Source organism: Micromesistius poutassou (assembly GCF_964030765.1).
Source record: "Micromesistius poutassou genome assembly, contig: SCAFFOLD_5503, whole genome shotgun sequence".
Taxonomy (NCBI): Eukaryota; Metazoa; Chordata; class Actinopteri; order Gadiformes; family Gadidae; genus Micromesistius; species Micromesistius poutassou.
This window is the reverse complement of record NW_028178196.1, coordinates 1-15,686: the sequence shown is the minus strand read 5'-3', so window position 1 is coordinate 15,686 and position 15,686 is coordinate 1. Positions and strand designations below refer to the sequence as shown.

At 50.9% G+C, this 15,686-nt stretch overlaps 1 protein-coding gene across 1 annotated transcript; it reads left to right on the top strand.

Annotated features, from left to right (window-relative positions):
* Nucleotides 1–279: 279 nt before the first annotated feature.
* LOC311374691 (DENN domain-containing protein 4C-like) lies at nt 280–15,399 on the top strand (the record flags this gene model as incomplete). Its single annotated transcript, XM_084490485.1, is given in 20 exon segments — nt 280–349; nt 1,241–1,410; nt 1,980–2,221; nt 2,742–2,808; nt 3,013–3,071; nt 4,460–4,604; nt 5,165–5,340; nt 6,072–6,160; nt 6,617–6,829; nt 8,473–8,618; nt 9,003–9,044; nt 9,641–9,730; nt 9,732–9,772; nt 12,165–12,297; nt 12,834–13,040; nt 13,544–13,672; nt 13,910–14,057; nt 14,512–14,655; nt 15,163–15,188; nt 15,307–15,399. Coding segments are annotated over 20 exon segments (2,430 nt in total), but the record flags the coding sequence as incomplete, so codon positions are not given.
* Nucleotides 15,400–15,686: the final 287 nt, after the last annotated feature.

Below are 15,686 nucleotides of genomic sequence, written 5' to 3'. Positions count from 1 at the left end.
CGCCCTCACCCTCACTGCTCCTGACCAGCAGGCTGTCGCCCTGCGTGGTCGACTCCGCCGTCGGTGTGTGAATGCGTGCATGAATGGGTGAATGTGAGGCAGTATTGAAAAGTGCTTTGAGTGGCCACTGGTTAGAGAAGTGCCGTATTAATGCAGTCCATTTTACATTTACCATTTGTGTGGGTTAGAACCCTCCAACATTTGCTCCAACGTCGTCAGCTGAAGAGACTCTGACGGTGGTTCCCTCTCTGTGTGTCTGGTGTCCCTTTGTCTTTCCAGTGGGGCTCCAACGTGTTCTTGTGTTACAAGAAGTCTGTGTCCTCGTCCAACTCCATCACATACAAAGCCGGTGAGTCTCTGATCATGTTTCAGTTCATGTTTTCATGTGAGCAGTGTTTCAGGTTTTCTTCCAGTTCCTGACGTTCTCTCTGTGAAATGCTCTGCCTTTTGTATTTGAACTTTGAATGCCGACCTTTCTGTGTGTAGTTGCTTGTCGTGAGTCACAGGTCAATGGCTCATCCCCTCTGCCTTGACTCCCTCTGTGTCTTACTGTTGCTGGCGAGAGCTAACGCTACGATGCGAACGCAACAACGCTCAATGCCATGTGTTTCCCGCTGAAAGCGACCACAGCTGCGTCCTCGTTTGAACGAATGCCTACAGTTATGAGATAGGATCTGATTAACTGCTGTAGCATCTGCTAGACCTTTTTTTATTGTGATCTTTGCTTATGAATTCCTAGCCTGCATTTCGAAATGGTTCATTGTGAAATGAATGCACAACCCTCACAGACACACACAAGACAAACACGTTAAACAAACACACAAGTGTGAATTTGTGCAAACTCACCCGGAGTGCCGGTATCTATGGCCGTACGTTTCCCTGTGATTCGGCTGTTTTAGTAATCTTTGCCTGCAGTACTTCCTGTCACAGCTTATTAATTTGTTTTTTAAATGACTTGTCTGTCTATTTTTTTCTCACAAAAGGAGTTAATATTGACATAATGTCGCCTCACTTCAAAGACCTGGTTTCTTTAAATGAATAACTTATTTGACTAGCTATGTGAAGGTTAAGTGAATTCATACTGGTATTTTAGCACAGAAATAAATACAGAATCATGGACATGTGCAGTCAGACATTGTGCTTTTCTCCCTCGTTTTCAGATTTTTCCTTCAGGCACCACAACAACATCATCATCCTCATCATCCTCATCCTCAACCTCCTTGTGTTTCCGTGTCCTCAGGTCTCATCTTCCGCTACCCGGAGGAGGACTACGAGTCCTTCCCCCTGTCCGAGTCCGTGCCCCTCTTCTGTCTGCCCATGGGGGCCAAGATCGAGTGCTGGGCCCCCATGACCAAGGACCCCCTGCCTGTGTTCTCCACCTTCGTCCTGACCATCTCCACGGGGGAGAAGGTGAGCTGGCCTCCACTCCCCTCAGACCCCTGAGCCATGGGGCCAGCCAGTGGCTGAACGTTGGGCAGTATTGTGAAGCACTTTGAGTGGCCATTGGTTACAAAAGCACTGTATAAGTCCATTATATGCAGTCCATTTACCTCTTATCACTTACATTCAGCAGAGGATTTTATCCAAAGTTAAGTGGGGACAACATCAAATCCAACTAATCTGAGTTATTTTTAGAACAAAGTAGACATAGGAATAAAAGCCAAACTAGTCTTGTGTGAGTAGCAATGAAACCTGTTACAGTAGATCTATCGTGTTCCACAAGGCCTTCTGAATCCAACAGCGACAGTACAACAAGCTAAATATTAACATGAACAACAGCTTGAGATTCAGACGGTCCCACCAGTCTTCAGATGTTTCTTCAAGGTGGTGGGGGGGACTCCACAGCCCTCTGCTCTCCTCCTTCTGTTTCGCCCTCTTGTATTTTCAGCACAATCTGGCATCAGGCGTGATTCACACAATAAGTCGATATCAGGGTTTCTTGTTAATTTTATGTACTGAAAGGGTTTCTTATCCACCAGGTGTACGGTTCTGCCATCCAGTTCTACGAGCCGTACTCGGAGGACCTGCTGAGCGAGAAGCAGAAGATCCAGCTGGGCCTGCTGACCACGGTGGAGAAGAAGCCGGTGCCCGGCCGCCACGTCACGGCCAACAAGTGCATCTGCCTGCTCTCCCGGTGGCCCTTCTTCGACTCCTTCCGCAAGTTCCTGGTGTTCCTGCACCAGCTGTCCGTCTCGGGCCCGCAGCCACTGCCCATCGAGAAGTAAGCGGGGTCGGGGAGCAGCGCTGGCCGTGTGGGCGAGAGGGGGTGGAGGAGGGCTTTGGTCGGGCCGCGGCCGTAGACGTTCTGGTTGCTCGTAGCACCAGGACGGTGGTTTGCTGCTCAGCCGTAAACAGGCTGCTTGCTTGAGCTAGCGAGCATAACATGGTCGCTAGCTCATAGCAACAGAACGCTGATACGAGGAGATGTATGATAATTAGATGATAGGTTTATTTAATATTATAGGGTTTTTCATAGACTCAATGTTTATTTTATATTATAGAGATTTTCATGAACTCAATCAGTTACGGCGTCAATACAATACTGGGGAAATGTATATTTATAAATAGATTAAGTAAAATAGAAGGAAAAAGACACTGGAAACACTTTATTAATCCCTAATTTCTAGGGTAACAGTAGCAAACAAAGAAAGTGAAAGTGTATGTAGGGGTTTGCACAGCCCTGACCGACAGAGACGAGACACTAACCCGTCTCTCTGTGGCTCCTGTCTCTCTCTCCACAGGCACATCTCACACTTCATGCACAACGTGTCGTTTCCTTCCCCACAGAGGCCAAGAATCCTGGTTCAGGTGAACACACTCTCACACTCACTCACTCACTCACTCACTCACTCAGCCCTCCCATCACTGTTTATGTATGTATTCCAACAGTACAAACTATTGTTTAACTCTACTTACAAGAATTTGGGGCCGGGCTTTTATTGTGTTAATTGCGGCCTGATTACATAACATGTGTGGCTGGTCACATAACATAACCTGAACTGTTTCTTTCAGCTCTCGGCGTTTGACACACTGATGCTCTCCCAGCCTGTGTGCACCCCCTTACCCCTCAGGTGAGCATTCATGTTTACATTTAGTCATTAAGCACACGCTTTTGTTTAAACTTAAAGTACAAAATACATAGTAGCAGTAGAATACTATGCAGTACGGTGTTTAACTCAAAGCCTACTGAAAGGCTGTGTGTTTGATCTAGTGGCGTCTCCATTAGGCTAATTCTTAATGACTGAAAAACACAATTGTTATTTTCATGGGATTTTATTCTAATCAATCTGACAAACTTTTAACTTAAACATTACATTTAAGTCTATTCCACAAGATGCCACAAAATTCTACACACTACACTTTCAAGTAAAAATACCTACAAAAAGTACAAAAACACTCCACTAAAAAGCTCCTATATTTCAGTAGCTGGAATAGTTGATGCATCATTCTTCACCCCTGCCAAGTGGACGTAGGAGTGGGGTCTGGGTTTTACTCCAGACATGGTTTGGGTGGGGTGCCTCTGCACCATCACGGAGAAGGCGAAGCATTCCGGAGGGGAAGCAGTGAGGCTATAAAAGAAATCCATTTCATTTTCCTGGCACGCCACGGGGCTAATTGTGCCCGTTTTTAAGTTTTCCAAGGTCAACCGTCCCACTGCCAACTTCCCAAACCAAAGTCAGTTTCTCCGGGAAATGTGAAAAACCGATTCCATTATCTAAATGACGCCTGCATGGACCGTCGCTTAGCACACAGCACAGACGGTTGTAGCGTTTAATTCCCTGGTTTAGGATTGATAATTGTAAGAAAAACAGTTTTTAATATTTTGAATAACTCCAGCCTTAACGCTTTGGATGTGAACTTGTTTATCGAGATCGCAGGCTTTTTTGTTCCCCTGCCCGACTTTAGTTCCACAAGTCCTCAGTAAACATCTCACCTTGTGTTCGGTATCCTGGGTTTTCTCATCGTGCATGTGACGGCGTGTGCATGTGAAGCGTTTTAAAAACGGTACAGCTGTCTGAATCCTCTCAGCCATTCAGATCCGTATGCGTTCTCCTCTTCCTCACTTCCTCTGCACTTATCCCCTTCTTTCCTGCTCCCTTTCAACTTATGTCTCTAATTGGGTGTATTGGGGAAAACAAAGTAAGCGTTCCATTTACATTGGCATTCAGGGCGTTTAGCAGACGCTTTTATCCAAAGCGTCTTACAACCATTCATGCACACATTCACACACCGACGGCGGAGTCAACCCCGCAGGGCGACAGCCAGCTGGTCAGGAGCAGTCAGGGTGAGGGCGTCTCGCTCAGGGACACCTCCACACTCCGCTAGGTGGAGCCGGGGATCAAATAATTAAAAAAAAAGCCAATAAAATAATCCCGAAAGAAGATGACAAAAATAATTCTTCTTCTTCTTCAAATGTCTGAATGAATAATAATATGTTCCCCCCCCTTGCGGTCCCCAGCGGGGCGGACTACGGCACCCTGGTCACCAACCTGGGCCCGGAGAACTGCGGCACGCTGCTGCACCTGGTGCTGATGGAGAGCAAGATCCTGCTGCACTCGCTGAGGCCCGACGTGCTGACCGGCGTGGCCGAGGCCGTGGTGGCTGTGAGTCCCCTTCGCCCTCGCCCTCTCCCCGGCTCTCGCTCGGCCCCTCCCTGGCTCTCCCTCTCCTCTCGCTCACTCCATCGCACTCCCCCTGTCGCTCTCCTCCTCGCTCTCCCCGTCTCTCTCCTCCTCGCTCCTTCCCGATCTCTCCCACTTGTTCACCCCCTCTCTCTCCTCCTCGCTGTCTCCCTCCCTCTCTCTCCTCCTCGCTGTCTCCCTCCCTCTCTCTCCTCCTCGCTGTCTCCCTCCCTCTCCCGGTCGCTGTCTCCCTCCCCCCATGCTCACTAGAACGGGTGGATTTCTTTCAGATTTCGGAAAAAAAACGTGTTATATGGTATTAGCGTGTCCCTTTCCCTACAGTTTCCCTACAGTTGAGTAAGTATCTTTTGTGTTTTTGCTTCGTTGTCATTTATTCATTTTATCTTCTGCGAGATCAAAGCCATGATCGACACAGACATATACGGCTCTACGCTGCGTTTTCAAAGTCCCTTTCATCATCCATTCTCTCCCTCTCTCCCTCTCTCTCTCTCCCTCTCCCTCTCCCCCCCACACACACACAGATGATCTTCCCCTTCCAGTGGCAGTGCCCGTACGTCCCCCTGTGTCCGCTCTCCCTGGCCGACGTCCTCAATGCGCCCTGCCCCTTCATCGTGGGGGTGGACTCCCGCTACTTCGACCTCTACGACCCCCCGCCCGACGTGGTCTGCGTGGACCTGGACACCCAGACCATCTACCAGTACGTCCCGCTTTGGTCTCTGGACCCCATCTTCCCCTGCTTTGGTTCAACTGGCCGCTCCGAAGCGACTTACAATAAGTACATTTTTCAGAAGAAAGAGAAACAACAATATAGCAAGAAATGTATGACAAATGTACTTATTGTAAGACGCTTTGGATAAAAGCATCTGCTAAATGCCCTTAATGTTAAAAAAAAATGATATTGCTGTCGGTACATTAAAGATGTTCATAGAAACAAGTGCCAAGCACTAACCATCACTAGGTTAACCCATTCCCTGTATACACTAACCATCACTAGGTTAACCCATTCCCCATATACCATCACTAGGTTAACCCATTCCCTGTATGCACTAACCATCACTAAGTTAACCCATTCCCTGTATACACTAACCATCACTAGGTTAACCCATTCCCCATATACCATCACTAGGTTAACCCATTCCCCTTATACCCTAACCATCACTAGGTTAACCCATTCCCCGTATACAACAAAGACAGCTAGGATAAGATGCTACACATTGCTAAGTAAAAATGTTCACTACTACTGCTGAGTTGTGTTTCCACGAGGAGGGGATTCTACCAGCAACACACACTGTTGTGCCATTTGATTAGCTTCAAAAAGCTTCACCAGGCAAATCTTAGATTGAACAGATCACCTCGGTTATGACAGTTGCTCTCAGCTGAACACCATTTTGTGTTTTTCCACTGTCCCTCTTCTCGACTTTGTGCCAGGTCTGACGAGAAGAGACATAGCAGCTGGAAGAACCTTCCCAAGAAGCCCTGCAAGAGCCTGGTGAACTCCCTGAGCACACTGGCTGCCGGTACGAACACAAGCCTGCCTCACCTCACCTGGACTCCTTAACACCTAACTCCTTACTCCTAACTCCTAACTGACCGATCATAGTTGTACTGCTGTCAAATCATTCTCTTTTTCTTTTTCTCTTTCTGTTCCTCTTCCTCTTGAATAGGTCCTCTATAGATCACCATTTCAGGGGAAATTAAACCTCATTTTTGTAACCACGACACAAACGTCATTTCAGGAGTTCATTAAAAGCGAACTATCTGTGGCGGCTCAGTGTTCCAACCCCCTAGTGCATCGACCATGGAGGCAGTGTGCCTGGGTTCGATTCCCTCCTGGGAACTCCCACATGGCTTCCCTCTCGTCTCCCACCTGCTCTTCTGTCTCTCTTCGCTGTCGTGTCCGTAAAGAGACCCATCACATAACAAATACAATTTTGAATTTTTGAAAACGTCATTGTACCCCCCCCCCCGCGCAGCACGGAGAGCGGAGGGTCCCGTGGCGGAGGCCAGCCCCGTGGAGGTGGACTTCACCCTGCACAAGAAGACCACGCTGCGGGAGATGGAGATCCAGGAGGTGTTCCTGCGCTTCATGGCCTCCATCCTGAAGGGCTACCGCAGCTACCTGAAGCCCATCACCCAGGCGCCCTCCGAGAAGGCCACCTCCGCCGACTCCCTCTACGACCTGCAAGGTGCCGCTCTCCCCCTCGCTCTCCCCCTCGCTTTCCCCCTCGCTTTCCCCCTCGCTCTCTCTCTCACTCTCTCTCATAGCTCTCGCTCTCTCCCTCCCTATCCCCCCCTCGCTCTCCCCCTCGCTCTCTCTCACTCCCATAGCTCTCGCTCTCTCCCTCCCTATCCCCCCCTCGCTCTCTCCCTCGCTCTCTCTCTCACTCTCTCTCATAGCTCTCGCTCTCTCCCTCTCTCCCCCCCCCCTCGCTCTCTCTCTCACTCTCTCTCATAGCTCTCGCTCTCTCCCTCCCTATCCCCCCCTCGCTCTCTCCCTCAGCTATCTCCCTTGCTCTCTCTCCCTCTCTCCCCCCCCCCTCTCTCTCCCTCTCGTTCTCCCCCTCTCTCCCCCCCCTCGCTCTCTCCCTGGCTCTCCCCCTGGCTCTCTCCCCCTGGCTCTCCCCCTGGCTCTCTCCCCCTGGCTCTCTCCCCCTGGCTCTCCCTTGGCTCTCCCCCTGGCTCTCCCCTCTCTCTCCCCCTGGCTCTCCCCCTGGCTCTCTCCCTGGCTCTCCCCCTGGCTCTCCCCTGGCTCTCCCCCTGGCTCTCCCCTCTCTCTCCCCCTGGCTCTCCCCCTGGCTCTCCCCCTGTCTCTCCCCTCGCTCTCCCCCTGGCTCTCCCCCTGGCTCTCCCCCCTGGCTCTCCCCCTCCCTCTGCCCTCCGCTCCGCCTCACCGCTCTGGCCCCGTTTGGCCCCGTTTGGCCTTGTTTGGTCTTTGGTTGAGGGTCATGATGGTATTTGTTGTGCTTTGTTTCGGCACTTGTGTTTTTTTTATCAGTTTTTTTAATCTGCATGCAGCAAGACACCTGGAATCCTAGCATGCCTTCACTCGTTTCTTTTCCTAATTTTTACATTTTGAAGCGATTATATTTGTCCTGTTGTATGAGTTTAAACATGTGATTATATCTTTATGATGTTCCTGTGGGAACAGAGCAATAGACCTGGAGGTGAAGGTGTTCATTTGGGTAGGACCAATAAGGAGCGTGTAACTGTGGATCAATATGATGATGGTCTTTATGTTTTATGGGACGTTGTACAGAAGCTGGCTATCACAAGTTACCATCCGTCGTCTGCCCCTGGATAAACACAGCAGCTTAATGCATAATTCATTCACTGGCTGGCCTCTGCTAATGCCTGATTTTATTGGCACTTCTATTTTAAGGAGCCATTTTAGGTGTTTAACCGCGATCTATGATCTACGCCATTGGCTTTAAAGAGTTGTTTGGCATGTTGCTGGGAAATAGATTGCAGCATTACTCAAAATAATCCACAGCAAAGGGGCAAACCGGGAATGAAGAAAATGAAAAGAGGAGATGTTTTAAAGTTTGACGTCTCCTTCTAGGAAATATTGATTCTCTAAAAATCCACAGAAGGACAGAAGGTGACGCATAGAGAACCTTTGCCATGCAGACGATTAGATCAACCCTCAGACGTTGAGTGGTTCAGGTCTCATTGCTTCTTGTGTGTTCCTGGTCTGCTCAGGAGGTAGAGCGGGTCTGCCGGTAACCGGAAGTCGCTAGTTCGATCCCCGGCTCCTCCTAGCGGAGTGTGGAGGTGTGTATGAACCGTCCTAACTGTCAGGCCCTGTAAACTGTAAACGTTCCTCCTCCAGGGTTCCTGAAGAGCCGCGACCGCGCCCACCAGAAGTTCTACGCCCAGCTGACCAAGACGCAGATCTTCATCCGCTTCATCGAGGAGTGCACCTTCGTCAGCGACAAGGACACCGGCCTCGCCTTCTTCGACGACTGCATCGAGAAGGTAAACCCACACCCCCACCCGAAAAAAATTATGAAAGTTTGTCATCAAAAATGACTTCATCATCGTTGACTGAGAATGATCCTCATTGACTGTGAATCCTCCTCATCCCGGGCCACAGTCTGTCAGTCTGTCCTGAGTTATCGTCTCCGTCAGTCCGTGTTTGATATCGTTTCATCAGGGGACTGAACATTCCTCCACTGGGAGAGAGGAAGTGGATGTTTCCTCTAGTTCATTGATTCTCTCTCTCTCTCTCTCTCTCTCTCTCTCTCTCTCTCTCTCTCTCTCTCTCTCTCTCTCTCTCTCTCTCTCTCTCTCTCTCTCTCTCTCTCTCTCTCTCTCTCTCTCTCTCTCTCTTCCCCCCCCCCCCCCCCCCCCGTCTGGCAGCTTTTTCCTCCTGATAAAGGCGGCGACTCCAAGGCCAACAAGGTAGGTTGACACAGATTTATTTTCCACATCCCCCGCTCTGCATTTCCTCTCGTTTGTCGCTCAGAAACCGATGGCGTAATCATCCATCCTCGTTTCAATCCATGACCTATGGCCAGCCGTAGCCAGTGGAGTGTTTTTCTTTCACTTTTATTACACCACCTAGTAAGGGAATTGTTTTTTTCCGGTCTTTCTTTCTTTCTTTTCTTTCTCATATACGAGTCTACCCCAAAACAATCCATCAGTAACTTACTGGTGAAGCGTCACTTTCCAAGAAGCCGTATTTCACCGTTAAGTTATGTTAGTGTTATTTTATTTTAGTTGATATAATATTACATTTTAGGACAATCCTCCATGTCCATGAAAAATGAGTTCTACTAATTAGAATCCACCGTTGGGCGTGTGTGTACAAAGCTTCCACCAAAACATGAGGTTAGGGGCGGACTGATGAGTGTCCTCACTGTGGTCCTCACTGTGGTCCTCACTCTGGTCCTCACTCTGGTCCTCACTGTGGTCCTCACTCTGGTCCTCACTCTGGTCCTCACTGTGGTCCTCACTCTGGTCCTCACTCTGGTCCTCACTCTGCTCTCCTCCGTCAGGTGGAGGGCGAGTCCTCGGAGGACACCAAGCTGATGGAGCTGGACGAGTCCCAGAGGAGCGAGCACACGGTCTTCGTCATGCCCCCCGAGCCCCCCCGCCGAGGGGGGGTCCGAGCCCCCGTCCCGCTACAGGTGAGACCCGGTCCCGGTCCCATGTGGCCCGGCCCCCATGAGGTCGTGTCCCAGTGTGCTGCCGTTCAAATCAGAGCCTTTTCTTTTATACCGAGGGCTTCAACTGCGCCTCTTATAAAAATGCAAATAGAAGACACTTTGTTTTTAATTACATTTGGGGAAACATACACCAAATGACACAAATTGATGTGTAATTTAACAAGCTATGCGTTACAAATACTATTCTGACACAAGGTACATTTGTCTTGTAAAACTAACATTACAAATGGGAGAGACATTGGGGAGAGAAACGCACAAACAAACGGAAAAAGGAAATGCTCCTCTGATGACTCACTGTATCCACGACCTCGGCTGTCATGAGGAGCTGCCCCTGAGAGCCTTCACAGAGCTCACCTTCTACCACTAGCCTGCTAGTTAAAGCCCCCAACACCCAGGGAGGAGATCTTTGAGAAGGCCACCACGTCCTGGATGGATATAGGGTTCAAAGGACGACCGGACCGAACAGACAACATAATAATAATAATTTATTAATGACCACACAGCCAGGCTGGTGGAATTTGGTCTCAGTACAGCTCCTTGGTACAGGTTCCAACATTACATTTAAACATAAAACATACAACATATAACATAAATACATACAGACAGACACATTTTATAATACTTAAGGGGCCATGCATAATCCTCAGCGACTGGAGTTCAGGGTATTGATTGCAGTGGGAATGAAACTGTTTTTGAAGCGGGTTGTGTGTTTGGCAATTGTCCTGTAACGCCTCCCAGAGGGCAGTAGTTGGAAGGCATAGTGTGCGGGGTGAGTGGGATCAGAGATGATCTTGCGGGCTCTGCGCAGTGACCGTTTATGGTAGAGTGATTCAAGGGATGGTAGGGGTGAGGCAATGATTTTGGATGCTCTGTTGATGATGCGCTGTAGTTTCTTCCGGGAGAGTGAGTCGAGACTGCCGAACCAGACTGTGATTGATGAGGTGAGGATGCTTTCGACGATGGCTGTATAGAAGCGAAGCAGTAGATGGGACCTTACTCTGAACTTCTTGAGCTGTCGGAGATGGAAGAGTCTTTGTTGGGCTTTTTTGTAGATGTGGTCTGCGTTTATTTTCCATTTGAGTTGTTGCTGATGTGGGTTCCAAGGAGTTTGAAAGTGTCAGTGATGGAGATGGGTTCATCACACATCTTAATGAGCACAGGAGTTTTGGTGGACGGCTTGCGTCTTGGGTCGACGATAAGTTATTTTGTTTTTGATGAGTTGAGTAGGAGATCATGGTTTGTGCACCAGGTCACTGTTTTGGTTGATCTGTGCACGGTATTCAGTTTCTTGGTTGTTGGTGATGAGTCCTATGATGCTTGAATCATGAACATGAACATGACGTCAACGTTAACATGTACCGGTAGTTATGGTCAAATAAAACAGTGATGGACGAGAACATGAAGATCTGAAACCTTGTCAAGATCACCGCTTCACTCGCTCATTATTTACGGTGGTGACTAGAAACCATGGCAACCCATACCTGTTTCCATCTCAGCCTTGAGAACCTTGTAACGCATTGTCCCCACGAGGGCATCGCGTAGAGTCCCTTTGAATTCACCCGGCACCTTAGAGAACCTTCACCCCCTCACCCAGTCACCCCTACTGCACCTTCACCCCCTCATCCAGTGACCCTTACTCCACCTCACCCCCTCATCCAGTCACCCCTACTGCACCATCACCCCCTCATCCAGTGACCCTTAATCCATCTTCACCCCCTCATCCAGTGACCCTTACTCCACCCTCACCCCCTCATCCAGTCACCCTTACTGAACCCTCACCCCCCTCATCCAGTGACCCTTACTCAACCCTCACCCCCTCATCCAGTCACCCCTACTGCACCATCACCCCCTCATCCAGTGACCCTTAATCCATCTTCACCCCCTCATCCAGTGACCCTTACTCCACCCTCACCCCCTCATCCAGTCACCCTTACTGAACCCTCACCCCTTCATCCAGTCACCCCTACTGCACCCTCACCCCCTCATCCAGTGACCCTTACTGAACCCTCACCCCCTCATCCAGTCACCCCTACTGCACCTTCACCCCCTCATCCAGTGACCCTTACTCCACCTTCACCCCCTCATCCAGTGACCCTTACTGAACCCTCACCCCTTCATCCAGTCACCCCTACTGCACCTTCACCCCCTCATCCAGTGACCCTTAATCCATCTTCACCCCCTCATCCAGTGACCCTTAATCCATCTTCACCCCCTCATCCAGTGACCCTTACTGCACCCTCACCCCCTCATCCAGTCACCCCTACTGCACCTTCACCCCCTCATCCAGTCACCCCTACTGAACCCTCACCCCCTCATCCAGTCACCCCTACTGAACCCTCACCCCCTCATCCAGTTACAAGCGGTTCCCTCGGCTCCGCATGGAGCTGTTCGACCGGCCCAAGGCGCTGCGGCCGGCGCTGGACATGAGGACGGCCGGCTCCAGTCTGTCCAGCAGCCCCGCCCTGCTGGCCAAGAGGACCAAGCAGGTACACACACACACACACACACACACACACGCACACAGGTGCAGGCGCAAGCACACACACTCTGACTGACACTGACACTGACTCACAACCAGACATGCATCACACACGCACTCACGCACGCACTCGTGCACACACTCGCTCACTCACTCACTCACACATGCAGACACAAACACACCAGACACACACAAACACACACCTGCAAATCTGCAAACAACAATGCCTAGATTGTGACATCACATCCGATCCAGAATCAATTAGTGAAACATGTGGGGCATAGTTGGTTTCCGAGACAAGTTGATAGAAGACAAAACCCCTCTAAATCTGACCCAAAGCACCAATCCTCCTCCCATGTCGCACCCCCGCCCCCCCGCCCCCCCCCCCAACCGCAGGCGTCCATTAGACACACTCATCCATCAAAACCAAAAAAACGCCCCAAACATTTAGTCCACTGTCTCTCCCCCGATCAGCTATCCCTCCGCCCGCCCGCCCGACCGCCATCTTGAGCCTTGAGTCTTCCTGCACTTCCTCCCTGACAGGAAGTGAAGCTGGCGTACAAGGTGGCGAAGCGCTCCAACTCTGACCCGGCGCAGTGGGCGCGCTGCCTGTTCAGCCACAGCTACAGCCTGTGGTTCATCTGCCTGCCGCCCCGCGTGCGCGTGGCGCGCTCCAAGGGCCGCGCCATGCACCAGGCCTACGACGTGCTGCTCAGGATGAGGATGGCCGAGGTGGAGATGCTGGACGAGGTACCGTGTCCCACGATGGTCTCTGCTCTGGCGACGGGGTTTCTCTGGTCAAGGATGGATGGATGGAGATATTGTAAACAGAAGGAGCGAGTTGGTGATGGATGGATGGAGAGATTGTAAACAGAAGGAGAGGTGGTGATTGATAGATCTACAGTATGTATGGATCGATCGATAGAAAGTTGGATATGTGTATAGGGAGCGTGAACGAGATCAGTAGATGTAACGTCTACATGGGGAGATAAAGGATAATAGGGAGATGGCTGGAGTGAGAGAAAGAGAGAGAGGAGTAGTTAGATCGAGGGATGAATTGATGGATGGATGATGGAGCGATCAGTAGACGGAAAGATACAGATGGCTGGATGGTGGATAGATGGATGGATAGTGGAATGGCTTGATAAATTGAGATAGAGGGTGTGTATATTAAGAGATGGATGAGGGAGAGATGGGCAGATACAGGTGGATGGATGAAGAGAGAGAGACGTGTGTGTGTGTCCCGTGCCCAGGTGTGCTACCGCGTGGTGATGCAGCTGTGTGGGCTGTGGGAGCAGCCCGTGATGGCGGTGCGCGTGCTGGTGGAGATGAAGAAGGCGGGCGTGCAGCCCAACGCCATCACCTACGGCTACTACAACAAGGTGAGCAGGACGCGCCCCGGTTGGCAACCCCGTTTGTTCTAAGGTCGACTAGTTACCGGAAGGTTGGTAGTTGGATCCCCAGCTCCTCCTAGCTCAGTGTCGAGGTGTCCCTTAGCAAGACACCTCACCCTGTGAGCTGTCTGTCGCGGTGTGTGGTTCACACCGCCGTCTGTGCGTGAATGAATGGACCAAAGCGTCTCCTAACTGTAACTGTCCCTTTTGTCACCTGTTCTCCAGGCGGTCCTGGAGAGCCCGTGGCCCAGCCGGAACCGCAGCGGCCTCTTCATGTGGACCAAGGTGCGCAACGTCCTGCGGGGCGTCGCCCAGTTCAAGCAGCTCACCGACCGGCCCCTGACCACCAGGAACCCCACCATCACCACCACAGGTGGGCCCCGCCCCTCGGCCCCTGAGGGCCCCATGTGACCATGTTGTGCGTCGAGCAAGCTAACGCTACTCCAGCGCTAACAAGGAGACTTTTAATGCGAGGACCGGAACGAACGAGGACATTCGTCGTGGCTTTTCGCGATGCCTCTGTGAAAAGTCCCATTGACAGAAGATGTACAGTGTGTGTAGTTTTACTGAGCTAGAAAAGTAGCCCTGTTTTTTCATTTCTCAAGCTATGAGCAGCAAATGGTTGATTTATTTACTAATACGATTATTAAACTGATGAATCCATGATCAGAACGATGATCAATACATTCTGACCTGATAGGATCTAATCCATCCTTCTATTAGTTTCAGTGCTGCTCTCCGACTTCATTTGCTCATTTACCACCGACACATGCTCCTCCCCCTCCTAACCTTCCCTCCACGCCCCCCCCCCCCCCCCCCCCCTCCAGCTGCGTCCCCGCCCAGATCGGGAGGGGCGGGGCGGGCGGCCGACCGCCTCAGCCAGCTCAGCGCCGACAGCTCCGGCGAGCCCAACGGCGAGCAGAGCCTGCTGTTTGGCGTGGGAGACCCCGCGGACACATGCTGCACTACCGGTAGGCCCCGCCCCCTGACGCCCCCACACGTGACATGACATCCTTGGGGTTTCTTACTGTATCTTGGTGGTGCTGGGTTGCCAACAAGTCCTTCTGGTGTATCGAGACCCACACTAAACGTGTTATCTCGTTGGCGAGCTCTAGTGGTCTGAGTTGTAATTTCACCTTTTTCACAGTTTCTGTCGTGTTGTCCAGAAGACGACCAGAATAAAAGGAATAAGAAAGGGAGATTCCCTGTATGGATTGACTCATGGATGGGCACGTTTTATATCTCAGATACTTTGTAGTTGCAGTAGAAAAATGTAAACCTGGTTTCAAGTTTTTTAAAGGAGAATCCAACCACAACACCACTTGTAGATTGGTTTGTGTTAGAGGGCTCCCTCTACAGGTCAAACACCTGCTACTGCATACATCCCCTCTGATTGGCTGATCCGGCCACCTCTTCACCTGTTGGTGAGACACACCTGTCCTCCGTGTGTTGAGGCTGAGATGAAGGCCTGTTTCCAGGGCAGCCTGGACCCTGCAGATCCACAGTGACCCCACATGACAAACAGGCAGACTCAGGAGACGGGTCCCCCCTGTTCGGGCCCAGAGGTCTGGCGTTGCCGTAGAGACGCTGGGTCATCCTCGCTGTGTTCTGAATCCCCTCAGGGAGGGCAGCAGTCAGACCAGGGCTACGGCTCCAAGGATGAGCTCCACCAGACCCGGTCCAGGCCTCCAGCGCAGGCCTGCATCTCGCCAACAGTCAGTACAGTAGACACCCAGTCGCACACGCCCCGGAAAACACCTCACACCGCAGACCAGTTGTAGTGTTGAATACGGAAATAGGACGGCAAGTCAGGGACAGAGCACCTTGTAGTCAAAGCCTGGGGCCCCATGTCTTTCCCTCTCTCCGGCCTGCTTTCACCTCTCTTCCCTCTCCTGTCCATGAAGGCATCAAACCTGTACACTTAGCTAAAACAAAGAGTGATATATCAAATGTATTGATAACACTGAACATTTATAAATATGAGTCCTGCCATGGATGATTT